At 40.1% G+C, this 24,408-nt stretch overlaps 2 protein-coding genes across 8 annotated transcripts; one reads left to right on the forward strand and one right to left on the reverse strand.

Annotated features, from left to right (window-relative positions):
* The first annotated feature begins 15,297 nt into the window (after positions 1-15,297).
* On the forward strand, positions 15,298-19,971 carry LOC144702451 (BTB/POZ domain-containing protein). Of its 6 annotated transcripts, none has more exons than XM_078574502.1 (14): positions 15,298-15,608; positions 15,853-15,976; positions 16,057-16,853; positions 16,935-17,267; positions 17,369-17,599; positions 18,111-18,272; positions 18,364-18,576; positions 18,644-18,691; positions 18,798-18,856; positions 18,925-19,057; positions 19,152-19,226; positions 19,320-19,400; positions 19,490-19,558; positions 19,639-19,971. In XM_078574502.1, the coding sequence occupies exons 3-14, from the start codon at positions 16,062-16,064 to the stop codon at positions 19,855-19,857; spliced, it is 2,415 nt and encodes an 804-aa protein (XP_078430628.1). In that variant the 5' UTR covers positions 15,298-15,608; positions 15,853-15,976; positions 16,057-16,061; the 3' UTR covers positions 19,858-19,971. The 6 variants fall into 6 exon arrangements, with proteins under 6 accessions (XP_078430628.1, XP_078430627.1, XP_078430629.1 ...); XM_078574501.1 differs by having other exon boundaries at positions 15,298-15,558; XM_078574503.1 differs by lacking the exons at positions 15,298-15,608; positions 15,853-15,976 and having other exon boundaries at positions 16,383-16,541; positions 16,622-16,853.
* On the reverse strand, positions 19,959-22,302 carry LOC144702452 (TRAF-type zinc finger-like protein). 2 transcript variants are annotated; one of them, XM_078574508.1, is made up of 6 exons: positions 22,026-22,156; positions 21,890-21,930; positions 21,191-21,326; positions 20,514-20,651; positions 20,289-20,410; positions 19,959-20,157 (listed from the first exon to the last, which is right to left on the reverse strand). In XM_078574508.1, the coding sequence occupies exons 3-6, from the start codon at positions 21,284-21,286 to the stop codon at positions 20,031-20,033; spliced, it is 483 nt and encodes a 160-aa protein (XP_078430634.1). In that variant the 5' UTR covers positions 21,287-21,326; positions 21,890-21,930; positions 22,026-22,156; the 3' UTR covers positions 19,959-20,030. The 2 variants fall into 2 exon arrangements, with proteins under 2 accessions (XP_078430634.1, XP_078430633.1); XM_078574507.1 differs by lacking the exon at positions 21,890-21,930 and having other exon boundaries at positions 22,026-22,302.
* Positions 22,303-24,408: the final 2,106 nt, after the last annotated feature.

Here is a 24,408-nt window from a genome sequence, read left to right on the forward strand (position 1 = left end):
GAGATAAAGCTAGAATGTGTGTTTACACTGGTATAAAAGCCTGATACTTGTGACCTAGTCCCCGAAGCAAAACAAATTTTAATTTACGCTCATGAACTGTGCATCCAATAGAGCTGAGTGAAGTTACAATGTTGTGTATTTCTTGAACAAAATCGTTGACAGTATGTGTAGCTCGGCAGATGTTGTGTAGTTTGTTTGTTATCTCCATGATTCTTGCCTCTAAGCTGGAGGAGAGTTACGTTGTTGAGAGTTCTCCATGCTTCACGGGCAGCCATGTTGTCTTGGATAACACGAAAAACGTTGTTGCTTATGGACGACATCATGATAGCCATGACGGTCATGTCCTTCTTCCACTAGTGGTTTTCTGGATCTGAGATCATAGGTTCAGAAGAGGATCTTTCGTGAATCAAATGCTTACCAAGCCCTTGAGCTATGACCGTGGCTTGTAAGCAGCACTTCCACACCAGATAGTTGTTCTGTTTGAGCTTGATTTCAACTTGCTTAACATGAAGGGTTGGAGCTTTTTCTGGCGATCGTGTTCTTTGTCGCCTCTAGCTGATGGCGAGGACGCCAACACATCACCGTCGAACGCGTCGCCACGGTCAACCAGAGTCAACACGCCTGCTATGGACCCAACGGCGAAGTCAACCTAAGTCAACCCGATACGGTCAACTGAAGTCAACACCAAAGTCAACACACCGCAGCCGCCGACCAGCACGTCTCCACCCCACACGTCCCTATGCGTGTCATGACACGACGCCAGAGGCAGATCCACAACTGCCCTTTGGCGTGACACGGCGCACGTTTTTACTTTCTTGTCTCTAATTTCTCGTCATTTTCTCTTTCCTCCAAGGCCTATATATAGGCCATTGTTTTTAAGAAACATTAGGCAGTCATAATTTCAAGAATGGAGTTTCAGTCAAACTCTTCTTGGAGGACTGCCCAGCCTCCCTCTACCTTCAAACCCTAGCTGTCAGCGCCGCCGCCGCTGCCGTCGTCGCGTCTGATAACACCCTAAATTATGTCTTTATTCCATGTTATTAGCACAATTTCATGCATTTAAAGAGCTTAAAATGGGGTTTTTATCATATATTTACACGACAATAGTGTTTTCAAGTGATTTCTGATTTTTCCCTAATTTTTTGTTAATTCTATGAATTTTAAAGGATTTATTGAAGCTCGAAATAAATATTTTTGAATGAAAATGGCAAGTTTAATATTTAATTTCAACATTTATCAGCATGGGGATGAATCAGTGAATTTTCTAGAATTTTCTAGAATTTTTTACGAATTTTTAGGATTTTTCTGAGATTTATTTTAAGAGGAAATGTATTTATTCTAAGGAAAAAAGGTATATTTATAAGAGAAAAAAAGTATTTATATCATTTTCGAACTTTGAAGGGCCTTTTTGCAAAATTTCATTGCCAAAAGACCCTGAAAACAGCTCTTGGTCGCCACTACAGGCGTAAAGATGTAATTTAAAATCTTCCAGGGTTTTATTGCAATTATTTAATATATTTTTTAATGTTTTTAGGAGAAACCAGAGGAGAGAGAGTGCGGCAGGGGCATATACACGATTACTTTTGGGCGGCGTCAAACAGCAATTCCAGGCTTTTTAAGGACTTTTCTATAAAAAGAAGGATTCAAAATGTGCCAACTAATGAGAGAGCGACACGTCATGGTGTGTTTAAAACGAAATGAATAAATAAATCAATTTTAAATCCAATGGATTAAATTGGTTTAAAATTGATTTATTAATAACTTTTGATCCTGAAGTCCGATTGAGGTGATTTTTTTATGGATCTGTTCGTCTTGATCCCCTCTTGCTATCGTCACATTCAGATCCAGCCTACATTGATAGATAAATATCAACTACTAAACGGGGGTAAAATGGTGATTTTTACCGTATAACCTAAGTATAAAAGCTAAATTTCGAGAGGGGGAGCTCATTCTTGATGGTGCTCTATCACAGCTGCAAGACAGAGAGGAGCTCTAGCTTAGATCAACCTATCTGGTACCTTTTTCTTGTTTGTATTTGAACTTTTAGTGCATTTTGGATGATGTTTTAGTGAAATTTCTTCTTCATTCTTCTTGATCTTGGTCTGAACTTCTAAATCTCTAGGCTTGAGCGGAAGGTACAAGCCCTTACTGAAATTGAGAGGAGAGAATGAGAGATTTACCTAGCTATTCCAAGTGCACATTAAAAAACTATAAAAAAAACTTCAATTTCTAGGAGAGTAAATTTCCGTTTGTATTATCTAATTGTGTAGTTATTTCTGAATTATAAGACCTACAATACCAACCAACTCAAATCAAAAATTCCCTCTCAACTCTCTAATTGACCCCTTGGACCCTTTTCTTTGGATCAAAGAAGCCAATTTAGAGCCCCCTATTTCTTCTATTCATCCCATCTCTTCTACCCCCCTTTCTAAATTTCTCATCTAATTAGGGTGATTTGATCTTCATTGAAGATCAAATTAACTCTAATTAGGGTTGAATTACTAAGAAAACCATCAAATTGAATTCCTTACTAGCTTCCCTTGGACGACACTCGTACTTATCACTACACATCTTAAGTAGAGTTTTTATAAATTTTATTGTATAAGCTAAAATTGACAACGACAATGGTTAAAATTGCATAAAATTTACCCCTATTTTTGGCTTATCAGCATCGCCGGCCACCACCTCTCCCCATCCATCTTCTTCTCTTCCACCTCTCCCCATCCATCTTCTTCTCTTCCACCTTTCTCCCACCCTCTCTCTTTCTCTCTCTCGTCTGCCTCAAGCGCCCTTCCAAGGCCGCCCAGGCTCCGCCCAAGGCTGCCCCTGCTAGGGCCGCCCAAGGCCACCCCAGCAAGGGCCGCCCAAGGCTGCCCAGGCCGCCCTATTCAGGCCGCCCAGGCCGCCCTATTCATGCCGCCCAGGCCGCCCTATTCAGGCCGCCCAGGCCACGCCCAAGGCCGCTCCTTGCCAGGGCCGCCCAAGGCTGCCTAGGCCGCCCCCGCCAGGCTGCCCAGGCCCGCCCAGGACCGCCCCTGCTAGGGCCGCCCAAGGCCGCCCAGGCCGCCCCAGCCAAGCCACGCCCAAGGCCGCCCCAGCCAGGACCACCCAAGGCTGCCCAGGCCGCCCCAGCCAGCCCGCCCAGGCCCGCCCCTGCCAAGGCCGCCCAAGGCCGCCTAGACCGCCCCTGCCAGGGCCGCCCAAGCCACGTCCTAGACCATCGCCCAGAATGCCCCAGGCCGCCGGTCGTCATCGACGTCGTCTGACGCTTCGAGGAGCGCGCGCTATGCGCACTCCGGGTGCGCTCCACCACACTTCGCGCACTCCGCACGCGCGGGTATTCGCCTACACCTGACTCTGCGACAACAACATCTAGTCTCAACCAGGGCCATTCAACACCCGGAGCGCCCAGATCCCGTCGTTCAGTGGGCCTCTCAATGCCCGTATTTGCCAAGCTTCGTCATGATCTGAATTTTCCGCAACCTCTTCACGCACTACGGTGCCGAGGTACGCCTGAACTCTTTGGTTTCGGAGTGTTCTCCGTTTAATGTTTTCTCGAGAAGTTTCCACCGCCGTCAGAATTAGATTTGGTTTAGATTTCTACTTCTTCTCCCGCTTTCTCAAGTGTTTCCTCGCGATGCAAATTCGGGTATTGATTTCGGTGCTTAGGCATCGTCGCGGTGGGGGAAGACAGTACTCCCGCCCTCGATAAGGGTCAGAGCTGCACCACCAGATTTTCATCGGTTTTAAAGTCCGAATCCGACCGTGTGAATTTCTGTGGACTGTTTTATCCCTCCCTACAAACCCGTCTATCACCCTTTACCTGTCATCAACCCATCCGTCTCCTCAGTTGCCCTTTTTCTTAGTCGTCCATTCCTTAGTCGTCCATTTCGTGGCCGTCCTACGTCACTAGCGCTGGATGACTCCTTCATCTCAGGATGCGCCTTCAGGTCTCGACGGAGCGTGCTCTGATACCATGTTTGAAATGAACAGAAATGCAGAGCGAAGATGAAGAAATGCAAGTGTAATCAGTAATAACGGAATGTTCTTGCTTTCCAAACAAAGTGAGACAATCAGAATTTATAGGGACGAATGTCCCTTAGTTTATGAGATTGAAACAAGAAATTCAAATGAGGTGTGTCAATGTGATGCAATGGTAATCATCATGGCGACTCTTGGTGGTAGGTGGCCGCGTTGTTGGCAGTTGAGTAATAATTGGCAATGGCAGCGGTTGAGGAACCACCTCGATGCTCTCATACGTGCACGTGTCTTTAACACATTTCATCATCCGTCGTCGTTCACGATGGATGGATGACTGAACGGTTGGATTTCTGTCGTTCGTCATTAGTCATCTGTCATTCGTGATGAATGATGGATGACGAAAATGATGGACAAAATGACGGTAATGACAGATGACTTTATCGATGACGTCGGCCCCCGCTCGCCCCCCTCACCGCTGTTGCCCAACCCACCTCCTGCGCTCGCCGCCGCGCCTCCCCCCCCTTCCACACTCTCTAGCTCGTCACGCTCGTCCCCCCCCCCATTCTCTCGCCAGCGGCGCCATTATCTGTTCTGTCTCCGCGACGTCCGTTCCGTTCCATTTATTTCAATGGACAATTGACGGAACAGACGAATGATAGAATCTTCAAGATAACAAAACGGTGATGAATGACGAAAATGATGAAATTTTTGTTGTCGGAGGGATAACGGAATGCAAGTCTGTTCCATTCCGTTCAGTCCATTCAAAGTGTTATTCGTTTTCGTCCTCCAGCTCTATGCAATAGATCAAGGATCAGGATATGATCCTCTTTCATTGGTGATCAAGAAAGATAAAAGAGAAGAAACTTACACCAATTTAATAGTGTGTCTCCGTGAGGTTAAGAAACATACAATACCTTTATATGTTTTAATCAAACGCGTAAAATGCGAATGATTTTCATTAAATAGAACCCTTGCTTGTAGAATAAATCAGATATTATCGGAGCTCGAGGGAAAATATGTTGGGAATCACTTCCATGCGGCCTCATGAAGAGCAGTGACTTGACCCCATCTCAGAAAGCATGGAAAGCACATGAGATTATGAAAGAGGAAGAGAAGAATGCTAATATCACATTTGGATATTCATCAAATATCATACAAGGGATATGAGCAGCGATAACAAGCTAATTATTATATTACTGTTACAATTTTTATATATTAAGCTTTAAGATGATTAATCTAATCTTCTAATAATAATCTGATTGTCATTGGCTTTTTTGGTTTTTTAATGGAATTTTCCTATGTCGTAGTCATAAATATTTAATATATACTACTGCTACGAATTTAATATATTAAGCTTAAAGATGATTAATCTAATCTTCTAAGAATAGTCTAATTTTCATGAATTTTTGGTTTCTTGATGGAATTTTTCTACATTGTAGTCATAATTATTTAATGGGCACATTTCTCTAAAATACTTTTTATAAAATTATTTAATGGGCACTATGGTTTTTGCTGGGTTTATTTCCATCGATCATTCACAAAATATTATCTATGTATATAGTCATCTACCATGAGTCCAATGCACCAGTTGTGGCATGGAAATTTCTTTCAATGTGTGTAGAATGTTGTTCATCCTAGATCTGACAATTATCAAAATGAAGAGGTGTATGACAAATTTGTGTTGTTTACATCACAATCTGCGCATCATGGATAAACTCAAAAATTAGGGTAGTGATTATTTGTTGGTGTTTTGAGTTTCATCAATAAAAATATAATGTATACTCAATTAAGTTAATCTAGCAAATGATGTGTATGGATCATCTCCAGAGTGAACAGTAATTGAGGATTTAATATTATGTAAATAGTGATCAGTGAGATGAGACACATATAACATGTGGAGTCCAGAGATAAGAAAATGTCATATGATAGGATAATAAAATTAAGAAAAATATAGTTGATAATTGATAGTGATAATGAGGATATTATAGGTGGAAGTAAGCACGAGAGTGGGGATTAAAACCATTGGCAATTTCAAAATGAGTTTTACATGTGGATCAATTTACATAACTGTTTCATGCAAATTCAACACGAGGAAAACAGAGAATCCCAAGTACCATGACATTCATGCAGAAGACACATAGGAAGATTTCCAAAACTTTGATTAACAACTTCAGTTTGACCATTGGATTGAGGGTGAAAAGCAGATATAAGATTTAATTTGGTGCCCATGTGATGCCACAAAGTTTTCCTAAAATAACTCATAATTTAACATCAATATCAAAAACAATGGTTTTAGGAATATCTTGGAGACAGAAAAATTGTCAAAGAAAACATGAGCAATCAGTGTGGCATCTGAAATTTTACGACGTGCAAGAAAATGAGTCATTTTTGAGAAATGATCGGCTATAACAAAAATATAATCAAATTTCCTTGGAGTTTTAGGGAGTCCTATAACAAAATCCATACTAATATCTTCCCATGGTGTTGTTGGGATGGGTAGAGGCGTACATAACCTGGTGTTTTGTTTAACAGCTTTACAAAGAACACAAGTACAACATTGAGACACAACTTTAGAAACATGGCATTTAAGAACAGGCCAGTAAAATATTTCTTCTACTTCACTTATGGTTTTATGTTTTCCTGAATGTCCGAAAAGGCTTCCTTGATGTATTTCCCAAGTGATGAAATCTCGCAGGGATGCTTTTGGGGTACACAACTTGTTATCTTTGAAAAGACAACCATTAATAAGATGATAATCTGGGTAAGCTGCTAAAGGGCTGTCTAGGACTTGAGCATATATTTCAGAAAAATCATGAAATTCTGTTTAAAGGTCTTTAACACTTTTAAAACCAAGAAGTTCAGTACTAAAACAGATAATAGTTGGACATTTATGCTTAGCGCATCGACAATTTTCTTTTCTACCCCTAGCTTGTGTTTGATGACAAAATTGTAGGATTGGATGTATTCTAACCATTTCCATGCCTAGCATTCAATTTCTTTTGGGAATTCAAATATTTAAGAGTCTCATGGTCAGAGTAGAGGATAAATTCTTGTGACAAAAGATAGTGACACTAATGTTTAAAGACTTGAACGAGTGCATAGAGTTCTTTGTCATCAGTGGGATACTTAAGTTTAGCATCATTTAATTTCTCACTATGGAAGGCAATAGGGTGACCCTCTTGACTCAAGACACCACTAATACCAATTCTAGAATCATCACATGCAATTTCAAAAACTTTAGAAAAATTAGGTAATTTAAGAATTGGAACTTGGGTCATCTTTATTATGATGGTTACAAAGGATCTTTGGGCATCATCTGTCCAGATAAAATTTCTTTTTTGTAAAAAACTTTTAATTGGAGCCATAATTTAACTTAAGTTCCTAATTATTGTCTGTAAAAGGTGGATGGCCTTGGAAAGCTTCTAATATCGTGAATGTTATGAGGGGTTTGCCATTCTAAAACTGATTTGATCCTTTTTGGAATCAACAGAGAATCCTTGAGAAGAAAAAGTGAATCGTAAGAAGGTGACATGCTGCTGATAGAATGAACACTTCTTAAGATTAATGTAGAACTTGTGTGAATTTAAATTATGGCATACCATCATTTAGTGAGAATCATTTTCCTCTCTATCCTTGCTATAAATTAAAATATCATCAAAGTAGAACACCACAAATTTTCCTAGATATGGCTTAAGGGTATGGGTCATAGGGTATGGGTCATGATCCTCATGAATGTACTAGTTGCATTTGACAAACCAAATGGCATAACTAACCATCATGAATACCATCTTTAGTTTTGAAAGCAGTTTTCCATTCACATCCTTCATGAATCCTTGACGATATCCACTTCTCAAATCAAACTTAGAAAATAATCTTGCCCCAGATAGCATATCAGTCATGTCATCTAGTCGAGGAATGGGAAATCTATATTTGGTAGTGATATTATTTATGGCTCTATTATCAATACACATTCTTCAAGTTCCATCTTTTTTGGGATTGAGTAATGTCAAAACGCACAAGGACTTCGACTCTCATGTATGAAACCTTTAACAATAAGTTCTTGGATTTGTCTTTGTAATTCTATGTTCAGAATAGTTCATTTGATAATGGGTTGAATTTGTAAGGGAAGATCTTTGGATAAGATCAACGGCATGTTGGATAGTTTGAAGTGGGGAATGGGCATTGGGTAGTTCATCAGAGAAATTTTTGAAAAATTCTTGGATGATGTTCAGCTTGAAATATTCTTTTTCACTAATGAGTTCTTAATGAGTGGATAATAACATGAATAATAGGAAAATAGGGACAGAACTTTCTCTAATTTATTTTCTAATGACATGATTATGGGCTAAATGGAGGGAAGGAGTAGGTAAAACTTGCTTAGAAATTTTTTTTGGACATAATGTTTGAGATTGATTTTCTTACCCTTAAAAATGAAAGAACATGAGTTAGAGTTTCCTTCAATGGTGACATCATTATCATATAACCATAATCGACCAAGTAAGATACATCCTACATTCATAGGAAGAACATTTAGCCATATCTTGTCTTCGTATGACAAAATTTTAAATTTTAATAGGCACCTATGATTAATAGGAATGGAAATGGAATTTACCATGGTACATCATATGGATGAGGGTGTTTCTGTAATTTAATCTCTGGATTTTCTACTTCAGCTTGAGATATCACATTTACACTACTTCCACTATCAACTATAGTGACCTACTTTGACAAAGGTGACAAATATTCTAGTTCTAAGAGGATCTTCATGTGATGCTTGGGTTAAGACCCGTTGCCTTACATGGAGGTGTTGTTCAGGACCTTCAAATTGTATAACAGCTGGGTCGACCTCATAATCTTCCTCTTCCCCGTTTTCATATAGAGGTTCATTTCTCATTGACAAATCATTTCCCATTGACAAATCATATAGAGGCTCATAATCTTCCTCTTCCACAAATATTCTAGTTTTAAGAGGATCTTCATGTGATGCTTGGGTTAAGACCCGTTGCCTTACATGGAGGTGTTTTTCAGGATCTTCAAATTGTATAACAGATAGGTCAACCTTATAATCATCATCTTTCAAGTTTTCACGTAGAGGTTCACTTCCCATTGACAAATCATTTTCCCCAACAAGTAAGGCACATGTAGCACATTGTTCTATTATTCATTGGAAGATTTTTCTGTATTCCCTTTCCTATTTTAAGCTACATATGGAGGTGTTCTCAAATGTAGAGGATGAGAAGATTGAGGATAACTCCTTGAGCGAGGGATAAGTGATAGGGAGAAGATTTTTTATATGTGTATAGTGGAGGAGCCTTGAGGTAGGGGATTCTCTTAGGATACCCAGTCGGGAATGAAGAGAAGAAAGTATCTGGATCAATGGATGTCTAATATGCTTCTTCAAATGTTCTAACATTCTATAAGATAAATCCTCATCGTAGGTCATATTGTCGTATGCCATCTTGTAGTATGATCTCATTGACGTTGATCAGTGAGACTATATTGGTAATTAGAAGGGACATATTTTACTCTTAAATTAGTTTTCACTTCCTCCCAAGTACCGATGGGTTCCTGAAATATACTATTTAAGAGGCGCTCCAGATTGCTCAATAATATTTTAGCTGCACCTACTAACTTCAATTCCACAAGCGAAACCTTACGAGCCTCCAACATATCTACCCATGAGAAATAACTATTCATTTGAGATTCCCAATTCAGATATTATTTTTGGGTTAGTGGAACCTTCAAAGGTGGGAATATAAATGTGCTTATAATCGTTATCAGAGTGTTGGGTCTGAATCCTCCCAGATCATATCTTTGGTTGTCTAGGTTTGGATTCTGTTATTAAAGGTTTATAGGAAAATCATGGTTGGGATTCCTGGGATGTTGTACGGGTGGTGGAGTCTTAGTCCAACTATTTTGGAAAATGTGAAACGTTGTGTTACATCTTTAAAGCTATCCATAACCACTCTTGTCCAAGTAGGGACAGATTTACAGTATTACAATCTTTATCCTTTTTATAATAATCCAGACCCGATCGATTAGTCATAATGATATGAAATGTACAAACAAATACAATTAATTTAAAAAAAAATAAAGAAACAACAAAGTAAATCTATTCTTTAAAAAAAAGAACAATCAAACAAACAAGTCTGATGGAGGACCATCCAGGTGATCGTGTCTAGACTCGTCGCCAGCCCTTACGCGGAGCCAGAGCCGACGTGAAGAACCAACACTTCCACTATCAAGCTTGAAGCAACAGTCGTGTCGTCTTGGAGCGTGCCGAGACGCCTGTGTGTTCTTTTCTTGGAACTGAATTGTTTTTGGAATTGTCGGAGGCCCCTCCTGTGCGAGTACCAGCCTCCTGAGTATGTTTTCATTTTAATTGTGATTTAGCTATCATCTTTAGGGGGGAGGAAATCCATATTGGGCTTCTTCTCCACCTAAAGATCCCTTTTAAGGGGAAGTCCAATAAGCTTTCCCCTTAAAAGGGGCCCAATTGGGCCTCCAACGACCACCACTTCCTCTATAAGGAGGAGGAAGGGTGGACGTGGGAAAAGAAGACTTGTTGAATTGTGAAATCCAGATACCGTCTCAGTTATTGGCGGTTATTTTTCTGATCGTTCATCGTTCTACCCTATTGCTGAAGAAGAAGAAGCATTGAGTGTGTTAAAGAAGAAGTATTCTCGTTCTCGATTCCTGAAAGAAGAACGGAAGGTTCATCTTTGGAAGATTAGAGTTCTCGTTGCATCGTTGTCAGTTTCTTCGTGATTTTCTTCTGGTGAAATCAAAGTTATTGTGTGTTCTTTGCTTCCTTTCGTGGGTCCCAAATCATGAACCGGCAGTTCCCTGGTAGTTACCATCGTTGGGTGGAATTTGGCTTCCTTCACCTTCGCTATCGACGACCAAGCTTCATAGAATCAATCTACGCCTTGTGGATTCCCAAGTCAGACGATATCGTTGACAGCCTATTCTCATCAATAAGGGAATACGCCCTCTTTTCTTCTCCACGGTGATTATCCATCATTGGACGGTTTCACAACGCCGAGTTGCTGCTTCACCGACATTTCTTGGAATTACTATCCAAGAACAGATGAATATTGCGGCGACGTTGTAAACTCGGGCATCATGGACTATCTCAAATTGGAGGTAACCTCTGTATAACTATCTGGTCAGCCACCGGTCACTGTCCGCAACGATTATGCTCAGCGACGACTCGGTCTCTTTTGATCTGGAACCCAATCCCTTACCCGGAGGAATCCCGATCCGTTGTAGACCTTCCACATCTTCATCCCAGATTGCTCCTTTCTGTTCGTCTTTCCCAGGGATTCTTATACGTGGAGTCAAGTTGTGTCAACTTGGGGAACCCCAACCTCTTCAACATGGAGTTTGATTCACTGTTGTCGACCGGTGGATTGATCAGTTTTTTTAACAATTTTCTGATTGTTTTTTCACGCTGCGTTCAACCTCTGAGTGGTTGTGTTGGCCGATCAGTCAATATACTTGTATTTGCTGGAACGTTCAACTTCTGGATGGCTACGTCTACTACACTCTATTGCAATCGGAATAAGGACTCCAGCTAGTGAGCCTTCTCCACTGTTGCCGATCACTGCCGACTACCCAACCTTTGCCAATTGTCCCTCTTGGCAAGACCCACATGTCACATCCTTTCCTCTCCACTAATTTACAGTGTTAATTACATTTTTCAGTGCTGATTTACGAAAATATTAATCACATATGATTTGAGAAAATATTATCGAGAAATACGATTATCTTCACTTGACCTGCAGTTCAATTGGACAACGCAAGATGGCTTTAGTTACGGTCAAGCTCCCAATGATCCTCGTAACCAGATCGAAGGGACCGACGTGGTGGGGAACGTTCTTCGTCCAATAATGTCCACACTATCGACGAGTATGAACTGATCAAGTACTGTCAAAGGAAATTAACTAACACAGTGTTCGATGGCTAACCTAAATTCTCAGTCAAATTCTCATACATTCATGTCACTTCGTTGCATTTAGAGTCTACCTTCCGGACATAACACGAGGAGTCAGTTTCGACTGTCATGTTACATCAACGTCCTTTCAGCTCTAATACCACTTGATGTGGGACATGAAACTGGAATTTATGAAATTGATAATTAACATGAAAATAATTTTAATTAAGTATTTCTTGAGGGTTATCTGAATCAGGTTTAATCATTTAGATTGGGACTAACTCGAAGGAGCAACGATTTAATAATGACAGTTAGGGAATAACTATGATATCCTTAATGAAATAAGGAGATTAAAATTAATGAACCAAAGTTTGGCACATGGATTAATAAGGTAAGAGAAAATCAATAATTAGCATCAACCAACAATTATCTCAAAGTTAAGGTGTCACAAGGTACCTTAGAGACGGGTGCCAATAGCTTGATTGTTTTGATGGTGAATGGCCTTCATTGACATTGATCTGCAGCTCCATGAACAGGCATGAATAAAGAGAGGAGAAGGTGGGGGAAGCAGATATAATGGGAGTGTAAGATTTGGTCGACACAAAAAGATGTTCATGTGTAACATGAGAAGGGTGGAGATGAAGACTAGAAAATGAACTGACATAGTAGATGGGATAAGGCATGAGAATTTATAAAGATAAGAAGGGAGACAATGAGAAACTAGATAGAGGTTATGTTGAGTTCTAGAGGCCTAGATCTAGATGAAGAAATCAACACATTCCACAGCGTAATACTTAATTGAAATCGTACGACATCGATAAAACTATTCAAACGAAGTAAATCCTCATGGATCACATCCATGATTTATTGGGTTTCCCAGAGAGACGAGTTGAGCTGCTCAAGTTTGTAGTCTCTAGAAATATACACGCAGTCCTCGGCACATCGGATCTCCTCCTTCATACTTGCAAACTCTGTTCACTCTCTATCGTCGTCATTACGTAATCTCGATTGAATCGAGAGTGGAGGCGAGGTGTGGAGAGAAAGGAGAAGAAGGGGAAGCCCCTGAAAAATTCTGGGATGGGTGAATTCTGTGCAGGGCCTTCCCCTATTTATACTAAATAGTTTTTTTCATAAAACCCCCCAAAACTTAAGTATATCTTCCAACGTTCAAAAGAACATTTGCATGTGACCGTCTAGGCCTATGTATCAGCCTAGTTAATACCTTGGACGGCCCGATAACCTTTATTGACGTTCCAAATAAATTAACTATATCATCATATAGATTAATTAATTTCAGATCTATTTAAACCAATCAATAGGTCGAGTCTCCAACACGTGGCGTGCCAAGCTACACCTAGTGCTCTAGAAGATACAACAGAGTTTGTACGGACTCACTCATGAAATATGTTCGTCATCAGTTAGTGTATGTATAGTCCCCCATCCACTTGATGCTCCTAGGATGACTTTGGGTATGGTCAACTGTGAAATCGTAATCGGTCATCCGAGTTAGTACTGATGCATTCGATAATCAGTAAAAAAAACTCTTCTCTGATATTTCTCTGCCTTGGCCAAGGACTTCATCGCATTGACTTCCTTGAGCTGTCACCTCTTATACCAATGATGGAAAATCCCATCTTGACCACTCAATCATCTTCCTGAACTTCTTGATGCACCTAAACTAAGATTATTTAAGATCCCATGATTAGGGACACATTGGTCGTAGTCAAAGTACAATTGTCGATCCACAAGAAGTCTTTGGTGTCTTAGGTCTAAGAACCTCTTACATAACCCTGACATGAATCAACCTGATTGACAGTTCGGTATAATACATTTCAGGGATTCGTACGCATCAATTTAGTGAATTCTTTCCACTAAAGAACACACACTATCTATCCTTAGTATCTCCACACTAATGGCTTCGGGAACGGCAATACTCATCATATGAGTGAGGCTAGATAGTGTTATTCTATACAGACACTGAGATGTCCTTCTCACGTATCCTTCAAATAGGATATTTAGAACACATGCTTAAAGACCAGTGATCTCCATATTAAGATATCATCATAATTCACTAAGTCCAATCATGTATTCATTGACGTCATTATAAGCGTCACATGTGCACTATAATGAATCTATTCTATCAATGAACATGAAATGAGATATGGAATGTGTGAGAGGCTTTCCAACCACATATATTTCACATCACTTGAAAGTCATCAACGACCTCACCACTTATTCGTGCTTACCCATCTCCATCTTCGTTAATATTAGTTGGGGTAAGATCCCATCACTTGCACCACTCAAGTGCTTGTCGATGTGTATCCACTGCCATCTTTATCACAATCCATGATGGCAAAACGACTGCACTCCACTCTCCCCATGCACACTGCCAGTCAGAATAACCTGCCACTTGACTCAACTAAAGCTCCAGTCAAGGTAAACTAATTCATATTTCCCTCTAAAAAATCACTTAATATTATGTAAATTGTTCTATTAAATTTTGATAAATTAGGATACATATTTTTTTTACCTTCTAATAAATAATGTGAATTTTTATCTTACTACTATCATAGTTTAAACACACTTTAACACCTAAAGTAATATAAACTCCTTTTAAAAAGAAATTAACTAAAAATTATGTTTTTCATTACTTGCTCTCTTTGGATTTGAGCCTTACTTGCTCTATGCTTGTTAGGAAAAGTTTAAATATTGTTGAAAAATCGTAAGCCTTGAACATAATATTTATCCAAAATGGAGACATTATTTTTATTCATGTTAAGAACTTGATTTTTCAATTGATCTACTGAATTATGCTACAGTAATGATTTTTTCATGGAGTTTGTATCTTTTTATTCAATTTTAGTCATAATGTTAATCTTCTTTAGTACAATGGGAGTAATGGTTATTTTAGATAGTAATAATTATATGACTTATGAATAATGATACTTACGTTCCTGGGGATTAGTTAGTAGTTTTTATTTGACAGATATTTAAGGTCTGAAAATGTTGAGGAAAATTTTCATATTCCTCAATTAACCTTGTTTTCACCCGAATGAGTGCAGCAAGTGTGTGCTGAAAAGCTGCCATAACAAGCCACGTGAAATAATTTTTGTTTTTAATGGGGAATTTTAGGATTTTTTAAAACATAATTTACAACATTTTTTTATTTTTCCTGAAAAACTTTACTAACTCAATAATCTAGAAAATTATGTATTTCCATATCTTTGGGCCTTTTATTACTCCTCGATTCATTAAATAATTCCACACAATCCTCTCATGCCCCATGAAGGTGATCCCTGTTCCGGATAAGCTTGGACTTGTGTTAAACCTGACTCCTCATAATTTGCGTGTATTATTTGAAAGTGCTTACTGAAAGATAAATCTTTTCACGGAAATTCAATGGCATTTCGCTTCTCCCCTCCAACGCAAGGCCGCTGAGCAAATCTCGGTGATTGCGTGTGGGCAGAAGGGGGCCTGAGTTCGAGTCATAGACTAGAAGGGCTGAACCAAGCGCGCCGCAAGCCCCAGCTGAATCCACTAGTCTCAAACTCCCTTCCAGATTTTCCGCCCCCTTCGGTAATTTCCCGGGATTACTCTCTGAAGAGGGTTCCGATCGCTCTCTTGATTGCCTTGTCCACAGCGTAAGACTGCGCTCCAATCTGCTCGATTTACGCTCTCCGCCCTCGACTCGGTAGATCATTGTCTTGGGAAAGTCAGTTTTTTTTTGTCCCTATTCAATCTCGTGGATGGGTATTTATCGCGAGGCTTCTAGAAACGGGACCTGCGTTGTCTCCAGCCCATCTGCATCTTGTCACAACCTCGTTTAATGATTCTTTTAACTACGTTTATTCTGGATAAGATCAGGAAGTCAAACCTTGTAGAACGATCGACTGCTCCTTGTGGAACGAGTTTACAGAATTGGGTTGTGCCTGCAGAAATTAAAACCGGACAACTTTTCTCGTCTATCTCCGACCTGAGGATAACTGCGACAACCGCCAAACGAAATTTCTGCCCTGTGAACGCGAGCATTGATGTGATTCCCTCGTGTGATATTCTTCGGTAAGTGGGCAATTGGTCTCTCAAATTGCATGCGAATTTTCGTTACATCTCTTGCTGAATCTATTCTTCCCACTTTTAAGGTGAAATGGGAGGGAAGTTGCTGAACAATTTCCTCACGGTTGCTCCGTTTGAATGCGTCTGGGATGAAGAACTGCGTTTTAGCGAGGCTGGGCGTGGGTGCATCGCCTTCGAAGCTTTTGCTCACAATGACGTGACTTTGGTGTTCAGGGAACAAGCGGGCAGTCAACACTACCACTACAAAATGGACAGCTGCCCGAATTACACGGTCGTACTGGGAAGTCACAGGAACCGGCGCTTGAAGATTGAAGTGGATGGGCTCGCAGTGGTTGACATCGTTGGAATAGGGTTGTGCAGTTCGTCTGCATTTCAAAGTTACTGGATTAGCATCTACGATGGAGTGATTAGCATAGGAAAAGGAAGGCACCCTTTTCAAGATCTTGTCTTTCAATGGTCCGATTCTAAACCAAACTGCAGAATTCAGTACGTGGGGCTCAGCAGTTGGGACAAGCACGTCGGTTACAGGAATGTCACCATTCTGCCCATGGTACAGCATCCTAATCTCTTCAACTTATTTGTTAATCGTAAAGAAGATAATCAGGAAGATTTTGGAGATGGAGGCTGCAGGCACGGCGGGGATGATGAGTGGGGACTGCAAAAGTTTATAGAGAGCTGGGAGCTGTCTGATATTTTCTTTCTTATTGGTGACGAAGGAAAGGTCGTTCCTGCGCACAGAGTTATTTTGTCAGCGTCAGGGAACTTTAATTTTTGCCCAGGAGAACGATTTATTCGACTTCCTTCAGTTCCTTACCCTGTCCTCCGCGCTCTCTTGGAATACATCTATATTGGACGTGCTCAGGTCAGTCTTTGTTCCATCTCTTTAAACATTCTATGCACCGTCTTTCTCGGTACTCATCTTTTTTTTTTACTTATTTCCTAGATCAGGGAGTCAGACCTTGCTTCTCTGCTCGATTTGTGTGTGAAATTTCAAGTGATGGCACTGATGAAGCGTTGTGAAGAAGCTATTGATCGTTTGAACTCACGAAAGGATTTCTCCGAACCTGGGAAAACCGTGGAATTGACGAACTTTAGTGAACGAGTTCAGTACGGTGTCTTCTCTTATGAGCCATCTCTGGACTTTCAAAAACTGCGGCATTTTTTCTTGACCGGTTATCTCAGTGACGTAGAAATTTTCGTCAATATTCATAATCATGAACCTGTCGCTCGAGGTAACAAAATAATTCTAAGCATGTGGAGTATACCATTCTTTAAGGTACCGTCCTGTTATCCTTCACATTCTCTGGAATTTGGAAGCTTCTCGTCTTGCCTAGTGCTCTTCTATATACCTGAATTTTTTGTTGGTTTTGTCTGCAGATGTTCACGAATGGGATGCTGGAAAGCAAAGCTTCAGAGATCACGTTAAGTGATATTTCTGTTGATGCTTTGCTTGCTACCCTACGGTTCATGTACGGTGGAAAGCTTGAACTGGAAGATGAGAATAGAATAGGCGCCTTGCTGGTTCCACTTCTTTTGTTGGCAGATCAATTTGGAATTAAGTCTTTGCACCAGGAATGCTGCAACTACTGTCTCCAACGGCTCTCTGAGGTAAAGCATTATCTAAGACGATTCTCCTGCTGCAATTTGCACTAATTTTTAAACATCTCTTCAAACGAAAACTAAATTTTATTTTTCCGACTTACCATTGACGAGGAGGGGAATTGCGGGCATCTGTTAGCAATTGCGGGCAGAGCATCATATTAGAAATAACACACAATAAGTCCCGAACTCACGGGTGATGTTTGTCCATTTCCATAGAATTTATTGTTGATATTATGTAAGAATCATATAAGCCATTCTGCATGACGTTGACGATCCTCTGAAATAAGAGTGTTCTTCAGTATTCGTATACTTTCTTATTTGACTCCATCAATGAAACACATTCTATCGTTGACTCAATGAAAAACAATGTAAGAATGAATCACATATTCAAGATGCTGGAGGTTATTTCGAACTAATAATACGTCTTACTGGAAGAATGCATTTCACATAGAAAATTGTATTGTTGATGGTCAAGTCTGAGAAGACATGGCCGTCTAACGTTTCGAACATCTTTCAGGACTCAGTATGTTCTATCTTGCAAGCTATTTCTGCGATTCCGTCCTGCAGAGCTCTCAAAGCAGAATGTGTGAAGAAGCTCTCCAAACATTTCGATTACTGCACTACGGCCAACGCCGAATTTTCTATGTTGGAGGAAGAAATTTTCATTAACGTTCTTCAGGTGAGCCAGTGCTATTCCTACCTTCCGGATGATGTTGACATGGACCCGTTTGGTAAGTTAACTGTCGATTCATAATATTGACTATGAGCAGCATCTTGAACTGACTGTTACTACGGAAGAGAGGGTTTTGGATGCCATTTTGATGTGGTGTATGAGTGCCAAAGATGTTTATGGTTGGGAGACCATCGACGAGCTGCTGAAGTCGTCTGAACCCAATCAGTTCTTCAATACCAGATTTTCGATGGTTGATGGCATGCTGCATTTCGTGCGTTTTCCGCTATTACCCTCTACCACTCTCAAGAAGGTATCCCCCTCTTCTGGTTATACATTCCCTACGTGACCACTCATTTGTATAATCACTTCAATGGCAGCTGGAGCGAAGCTTCATTGCTCGCCTGTTTCCAGAGCTCGAACTTCTTGTAAGCAAGATTCATAGAACCTGGGCTTTTCTTCTCGTATTCTTATTTTCCTCGGCCACTGCATATTACCTGGACTTTTCTTTTCTGGAAAAAAATGTTTTGGCAGGTAAAGGAAGCCCTTCAATTTAAGGAACTGGGGGTGAGACCTACGGGTAGCGATCAAAGGTGAGAAACACCACGTTAATATCCTAGATGTCCTCCTATCTTGATGAAAATTTCCTCTACCTGTTCAGCGAGAGATTTCAGCACAGGCGATCGAGCTTCAAGGAGCTCCAGTATATCTGTGATGGAGACAACAACGGCGTACTGTACTATGCCGGGACGTCATACGGGGAGCATCCGTGGGTGAATCCTGTTCTAGCCAAGGTTTGTCTTGCACTAATTAACGATCATATCAAACTTCTTCTCATACGCGGATCAGTTTTTAATATACTCACACTGACGATCTGACAATCTGCAGAGAGTATCTTTGACTGCGAGCAGCCCTGTTTCGAGATATACTGATCCAAAAGTCCTCGCGTCCAGAACTTACCAGGTTGGTAAAACTCCTTAGCCGCTGCTTTGAGAAACAGCAGGAAAAAAAGACACAAAAAAAGGAAAGAAAAACGATCGCATATGGCTCCCGCAGGGGACCTCCTATGCCGGACCCAGGATCGAAAACGGCCGCACCTGTGCCTGGTGGATCATCGACATTGGTGTGGAGCATCAGGTCTATCCATTTCATCCTTATAAGAAGATCCCATGAAATCCCTGATCTTGCTCTTGCCCCTGTGATCATATTCTGGTGCTTTCTTGTAGCTCATGTGCAACTACTACACTGTGAGGCAGGATGGTTCAGCCGCGTTCCTCCGGAACTGGGTTTTGCAGGTGACCCATCAATCCTGACAACTCAGTCTTCTACTTCGCTTCAAATTTTCTCAAACACATCGTCAACCTTTCCTTTTCAGGGGTCCTTGGACATGGAGACATGGACCAACTTGCGAGTGCATGAGAATGATCAGAGTATTTGTAAACCGGGTCAGTTCTCATCCTGGCCAGTCATTGGGCCCAGCGCCCTGCTGCCCTTCCGGTTCTTTAGGATCATCACAACGGGCCCTACTGCCGACGCTTCAAATCCTCTGAATCTCTGCATCTGCTTTATCGAGCTCTACGGCTACTTCTGCTGAACATCCCCAGCCCTGTCCAAATCCATATCCCAGTTGTTTTTACTTGTCATTCAGATAGATGCCCATTGCTCGAAATTTTCTCATATATTCAAGATGAAGAGTTCGATGGAGAAATCGTTGCCACAATATTAATAAGAAGCAAAGGAATCCACCTGTATTCATCAAGGGGACTGTTACCCGCCAGTTCTTCTGTGAAGGAAAAAAGAGATCAGCAGGATAGCGGCTCCAGTCACTACAGCAGTGAGCATCAAGCGATTTGGATGGGATGCACCTTCTTCTCTGGCTTGGGGCTCATCCAACCTTGAGAGAAAAGGAAAATTTCCACCGTGAATCAAAGCTTACTTAGATGATATGAGGTACATCCCCCAAGTTCCTACTTGCAGACGATTATCCTTTGATAGTAAGATGAACGAAATTGGATTTTTCGCCACCTGGAAGCTTCTGAGTCATCGTCTGAAGCGCCGTGCGATCGCAGCTCGTGGTCGGCCCACTGGCACAGGCGAATATATCGGCAGCATTCATCGCAATATTCCGTTCGGTTGCCACAGAGGTCCTGAGAGTCAAAGCAGATATTTACCTCTAAGATTAAAGACCATTGGAAATTTGGAATGATTAATTGGGTTTCATTGCTTGTGATTCCATGATATTTGTAGAACCTGATGTTCGTAGAGATCCACTGCTGGCAACTGAAATTCACAGTAATCACAGGCGATGATTCTCTGAGGGCATATTTGTCCCCTGTGCAGGGCTAAATTCTCACGCTCCACAGTCTCGCCACAATGGACGCAATCCACCTGTTTCCAGATAATGGAAATCATTCTCTTCGTGAGAAAAATATTTCAAAAGATGGCGTAACATGAATACAAGAATGTTCTTGATTCCCAATTTTCTTGATAGAGAGATAAAAAAAATTATCCTTGGCTGCAGGTGTCGAAGGGGATTCTAAGCAATTAGTTTGGAAACAAGCAATTACAGGACTTTCAATCATACACGAGTCCTGTTGACAGGACAGGAAAGATAAGTTAATTAATGAAACCAAAGTCACTTATTTCAGGATAAACGTCGCATAACGCTTTGAAGTCTTTTGGTTTCAATCATCAAGTGGGGAAATCTGTCGGCCATTAGGCCGATCAGTTAAGTGGCTTCCACTTTAACATAATTCATCATTTCAGAGATAAGTTATCTGGATAAACTTGAAAAAGAAAGGATCTATTGAAAGAGAGTACACGCTTGTCGGGCAACCGCAGGTCTGCGAGAAGAAATTGAATAACGGAATTTTGATACCGGGGAGCATTAATTCAAATATCAGATTGAAAGGACAAGAAGATCATACAGGAGCATGGTTGCCGTGATAGTGCTCTCTCGCAAGCTTCTTCTGGATCATATCTCCGCAGATGGAACATTTCTCGAGATTGCGAGCACAATGCATATAATGCAGATCGAAATTAATCGTCGGTATGTCCTTTCCGCTGCACATTATATCAATAGATGGGAATGATGAACCAGGCTATGAAACAAATCCACAATGCTACAAAATAGTGAAGCAGAAATCCAAACCCTCGACTGCTGCGCCGTATTTTTTTCAATTTTATTATAAACTCGAGCCAAGCAACTAATAATGACCATCATTCGAACAAGATTTGAGTACCAATTTTGAATGATAGGTAAAAAAAAGATGCTAACGGAAGGTAAATTGCGTATAAGCTCTCCCGAGAGGTCGTGAGTCGGATTCTGAACATCGGCTGGCATTTTGGCAGGATACCTCTCTTGTAGAGATTCACTCGAGGAGAAGATGTGAGAAGGTTTTTCTAATCCGCATCGGATATGAGAAGGATTTTGTACCCCGGTTGCCCAGGTATTCTGGCGTATCTCAACAGTAACCAACACTTTCGATTGGAGTATGAAAAATTCACTCCCATTGATACATTCTCTCCATTTGGAACGAGGCTACCGGCAATCGAGGAAAATCACGAGATTTCAAACCCCATGACGATCACGCATTCATTACATTTGAATATTCACGAGTTCTTACCAGTTTGTGCAGGCAGCCGTGGAGGGCTCAGAGATGACGACCTCCATGGGGATGGGCGAAATTCAAAATCAAGAAGAACGGCTAACGGGGTGAAGCTTAAAAGTTGAGGAGAAATTGAATCTTCACGAGTTCTTACCAGTTTGTGCAGGCAGTCGTGGTGGGCTCAGAGATGATGACCGCCATGGGGATGGGTGAAATCCAAAATCAAGAATTACGGCCAAAGAGCGTGGCTTCAAAGCTCGAACTCACGATTTCATTGTGTATTCTTGAGAGCGTACTGAACTTCGAGAAGAAATTTGGTATTTGCAACGTCGGCCAAATAACCCATTTAGGGCGAGGGGTGAATCTCTCGTGACCATGACTTCTCCAGAAATATTCAGAGAAGTATGAACTCGTCGGTCTTACAACAAATGATACTTCTAACCCTTGGTTATTGCGTTGTTCTTGATAAATGACATGTTAATTCAGAATCGATTGAGGGACTCATCGCCCCTTAAAGATTGTCAACTTGAGATCCATGGATTGAGATTCTAAAAGCAAATCTCAATGTAAAGATAAGAATTCTCACTTCTTCATTAACAATCAAAACAAAGGTTTACTTCACATATTCTGACCTAATTAGAGTTTCACCCACTATGAGATAGTTAATGAATCATGTCAGCTCTTGTTTTGTGTTAGGGTTAAACATTCTGACGAACTCCTGATTTAATCATTACAGGGCGGGAGATATTTATTATAATTCCAGTATTCACAAGCTACTTTATCATGAGAGGAAAAAAAATTAAATCCATTATTTCATTCATCGTAACCTTCCGCTTGATGAAGATTTTACACTATCATTTCTACCTCACCTATGTTTTGGAAATGTTGACCTTGCTTAAATAACCTAGCTCACTAACTTCCTCCTCGCTGAGAACATTCTTCCCAATTCTAGGTGTTCTTTACATTATGATTCTATCACGTGCTAAAATGCATGTGTCTTCATCATTATCAAATTAAATAAGAACTTGTTCCTATTTTTTCAATTAACCTCCCATATTTCTGTTGATGCTTGTCAGTACAAAAAGAAAGTAGTTGCTAAAATTGTGCTTTGGAAACATTTTAGCTTGGCAAACGGTAGTCTTAAAAATGATCTGCCCTTTCAATTTATAATCAGGAAAATTTTAATTGAAGTCGGATTTCAGGTAGTCTAATCGAGGATCTTGAATCTCCAAATTTCCACAAGATGGCAACAGACTTCATTGAAATCAACTATTGATCCAGTCATCTCTCACTCGTAGTAGAATATGAATTATTTATAATCACTTAAGAGGTGGAAATTGGAAATTCAATAAATATATTACACAGATTTTCTTGAAAATGTCATTGTTATTTTAAGCTTTATATTGTGTCGTAGGTATAACTTAGATTTCCATGGCTTAGGCAATGAAGGAAATGATAGATTTTCTCTTCTTAGTGTCATATTGATTTTCATTTTTTATTAAACAAAGAAAATGAAAGGTTTTCTTGAAAGTGTTATTTCTATTTTAAACACTATATTGTGCAATAGATGTAACATTGATTTTCATGGCTTATTAAACAAAAAAAAATTGTAGATTTTCTTGAAAGTGTTCTTTCTATTTTCAACACTATATTATCCGATAGATGTAAGATCGATTTCATGACTTATTAAAGGAAGAAAATGATAGATTTTCTTGAAAATGTTATTTCTCTTTTTAACATTGTATTGTGCAATAGATGTGACATAGAATTTCATGGTTTATTAAATGAAGGTCATCACAGATTTTCATGGCCTATTAAATGAGGGAATTATAGATTTTTCTTGGGACAGTCATTGTTATTTTTAGCATTATATTTTTAATAGATGTAACATAGAATTTCATCGATCATCAAAATGAAGCAAATGATATAGTTTTCTGATTTAGCCTCGGTTGCAGGATGATAATCACATGGTTTTAAGTGTAGGATCTGCAATTGGAAGTGCCCTTCTTCTAGGGGACGACAACTCACTGTTTTTTTGCTTGTGTTGTTGATCTTGATCGTCTCAGAGGAGCCTGTGGCAAGTCTATCGCTGCCTTCCCCTGAGGTAGACGGATATCTACTCAGTTTTTTGCTTTAGGAATTGCTGGCACAACTCTTCACATTTCATTAGCTTACCTACATGTCCGGCTAGTGCTCTCACGCAGATTCATTTTTGTAATTAGTCATCAGTCATCCATCCAAGATGATGGATGATGTTAGGATGTTAGAAGAATAATGGAATATTAGGAAAAAAATAAAATAAAATATTTTAAATATAAATCAAGAAGGCGTAATGATTAGATGTTTTAATATAAATATTAATCCAATTCTGAAGTTCCCACAATGCCATCATAGTCAAACAAAGGGCTGAGGGTTAGGGGAATGTAAGGTTTATTGGTTATTTGAGTTAAGGGAAATATTTCAAGTCTTTCCTAAGTTCTTTATGGTAGTCGCTTTGTCAATGTTGATGATTATTTGAGTTGATTTAAATGATTAAT

The sequence above is a fragment of the Wolffia australiana genome, chromosome 4, assembly GCF_029677425.1.
Source record: "Wolffia australiana isolate 7733 chromosome 4, ASM2967742v1".
Classification (NCBI taxonomy): Eukaryota; Viridiplantae; Streptophyta; class Magnoliopsida; order Alismatales; family Araceae; genus Wolffia; species Wolffia australiana.

Bases quoted from the DNA above. Each gene is read 5' to 3' on its own strand.
- LOC144702452 (XM_078574507.1), bottom strand. From the start codon at position 22,072: ATGGCGGTCATCATCTCTGAGCCCACCACGACTGCCTGCACAAACTG. The intron at 20,411-20,513 runs GTTCTACAAATA...TTTGACTCTCAG, and splicing joins TGGATCTCTACGAACATCAG to GACCTCTGTGGCAACCGAAC. The intron at 20,158-20,288 runs GTGGCGAAAAAT...TTTTCTCTCAAG, and splicing joins GATGACTCAGAAGCTTCCAG to GTTGGATGAGCCCCAAGCCA.
- LOC144702451 (XM_078574502.1), top strand. From the start codon at position 16,062: ATGGGAGGGAAGTTGCTGAACAATTTCCTCACGGTTGCTCCGTTTGAA. The intron at 18,692-18,797 runs GTAAGCAAGATT...ATGTTTTGGCAG, and splicing joins TTCCAGAGCTCGAACTTCTT to GTAAAGGAAGCCCTTCAATT. The intron at 19,058-19,151 runs GTTTGTCTTGCA...GACAATCTGCAG, and splicing joins TGAATCCTGTTCTAGCCAAG to AGAGTATCTTTGACTGCGAG.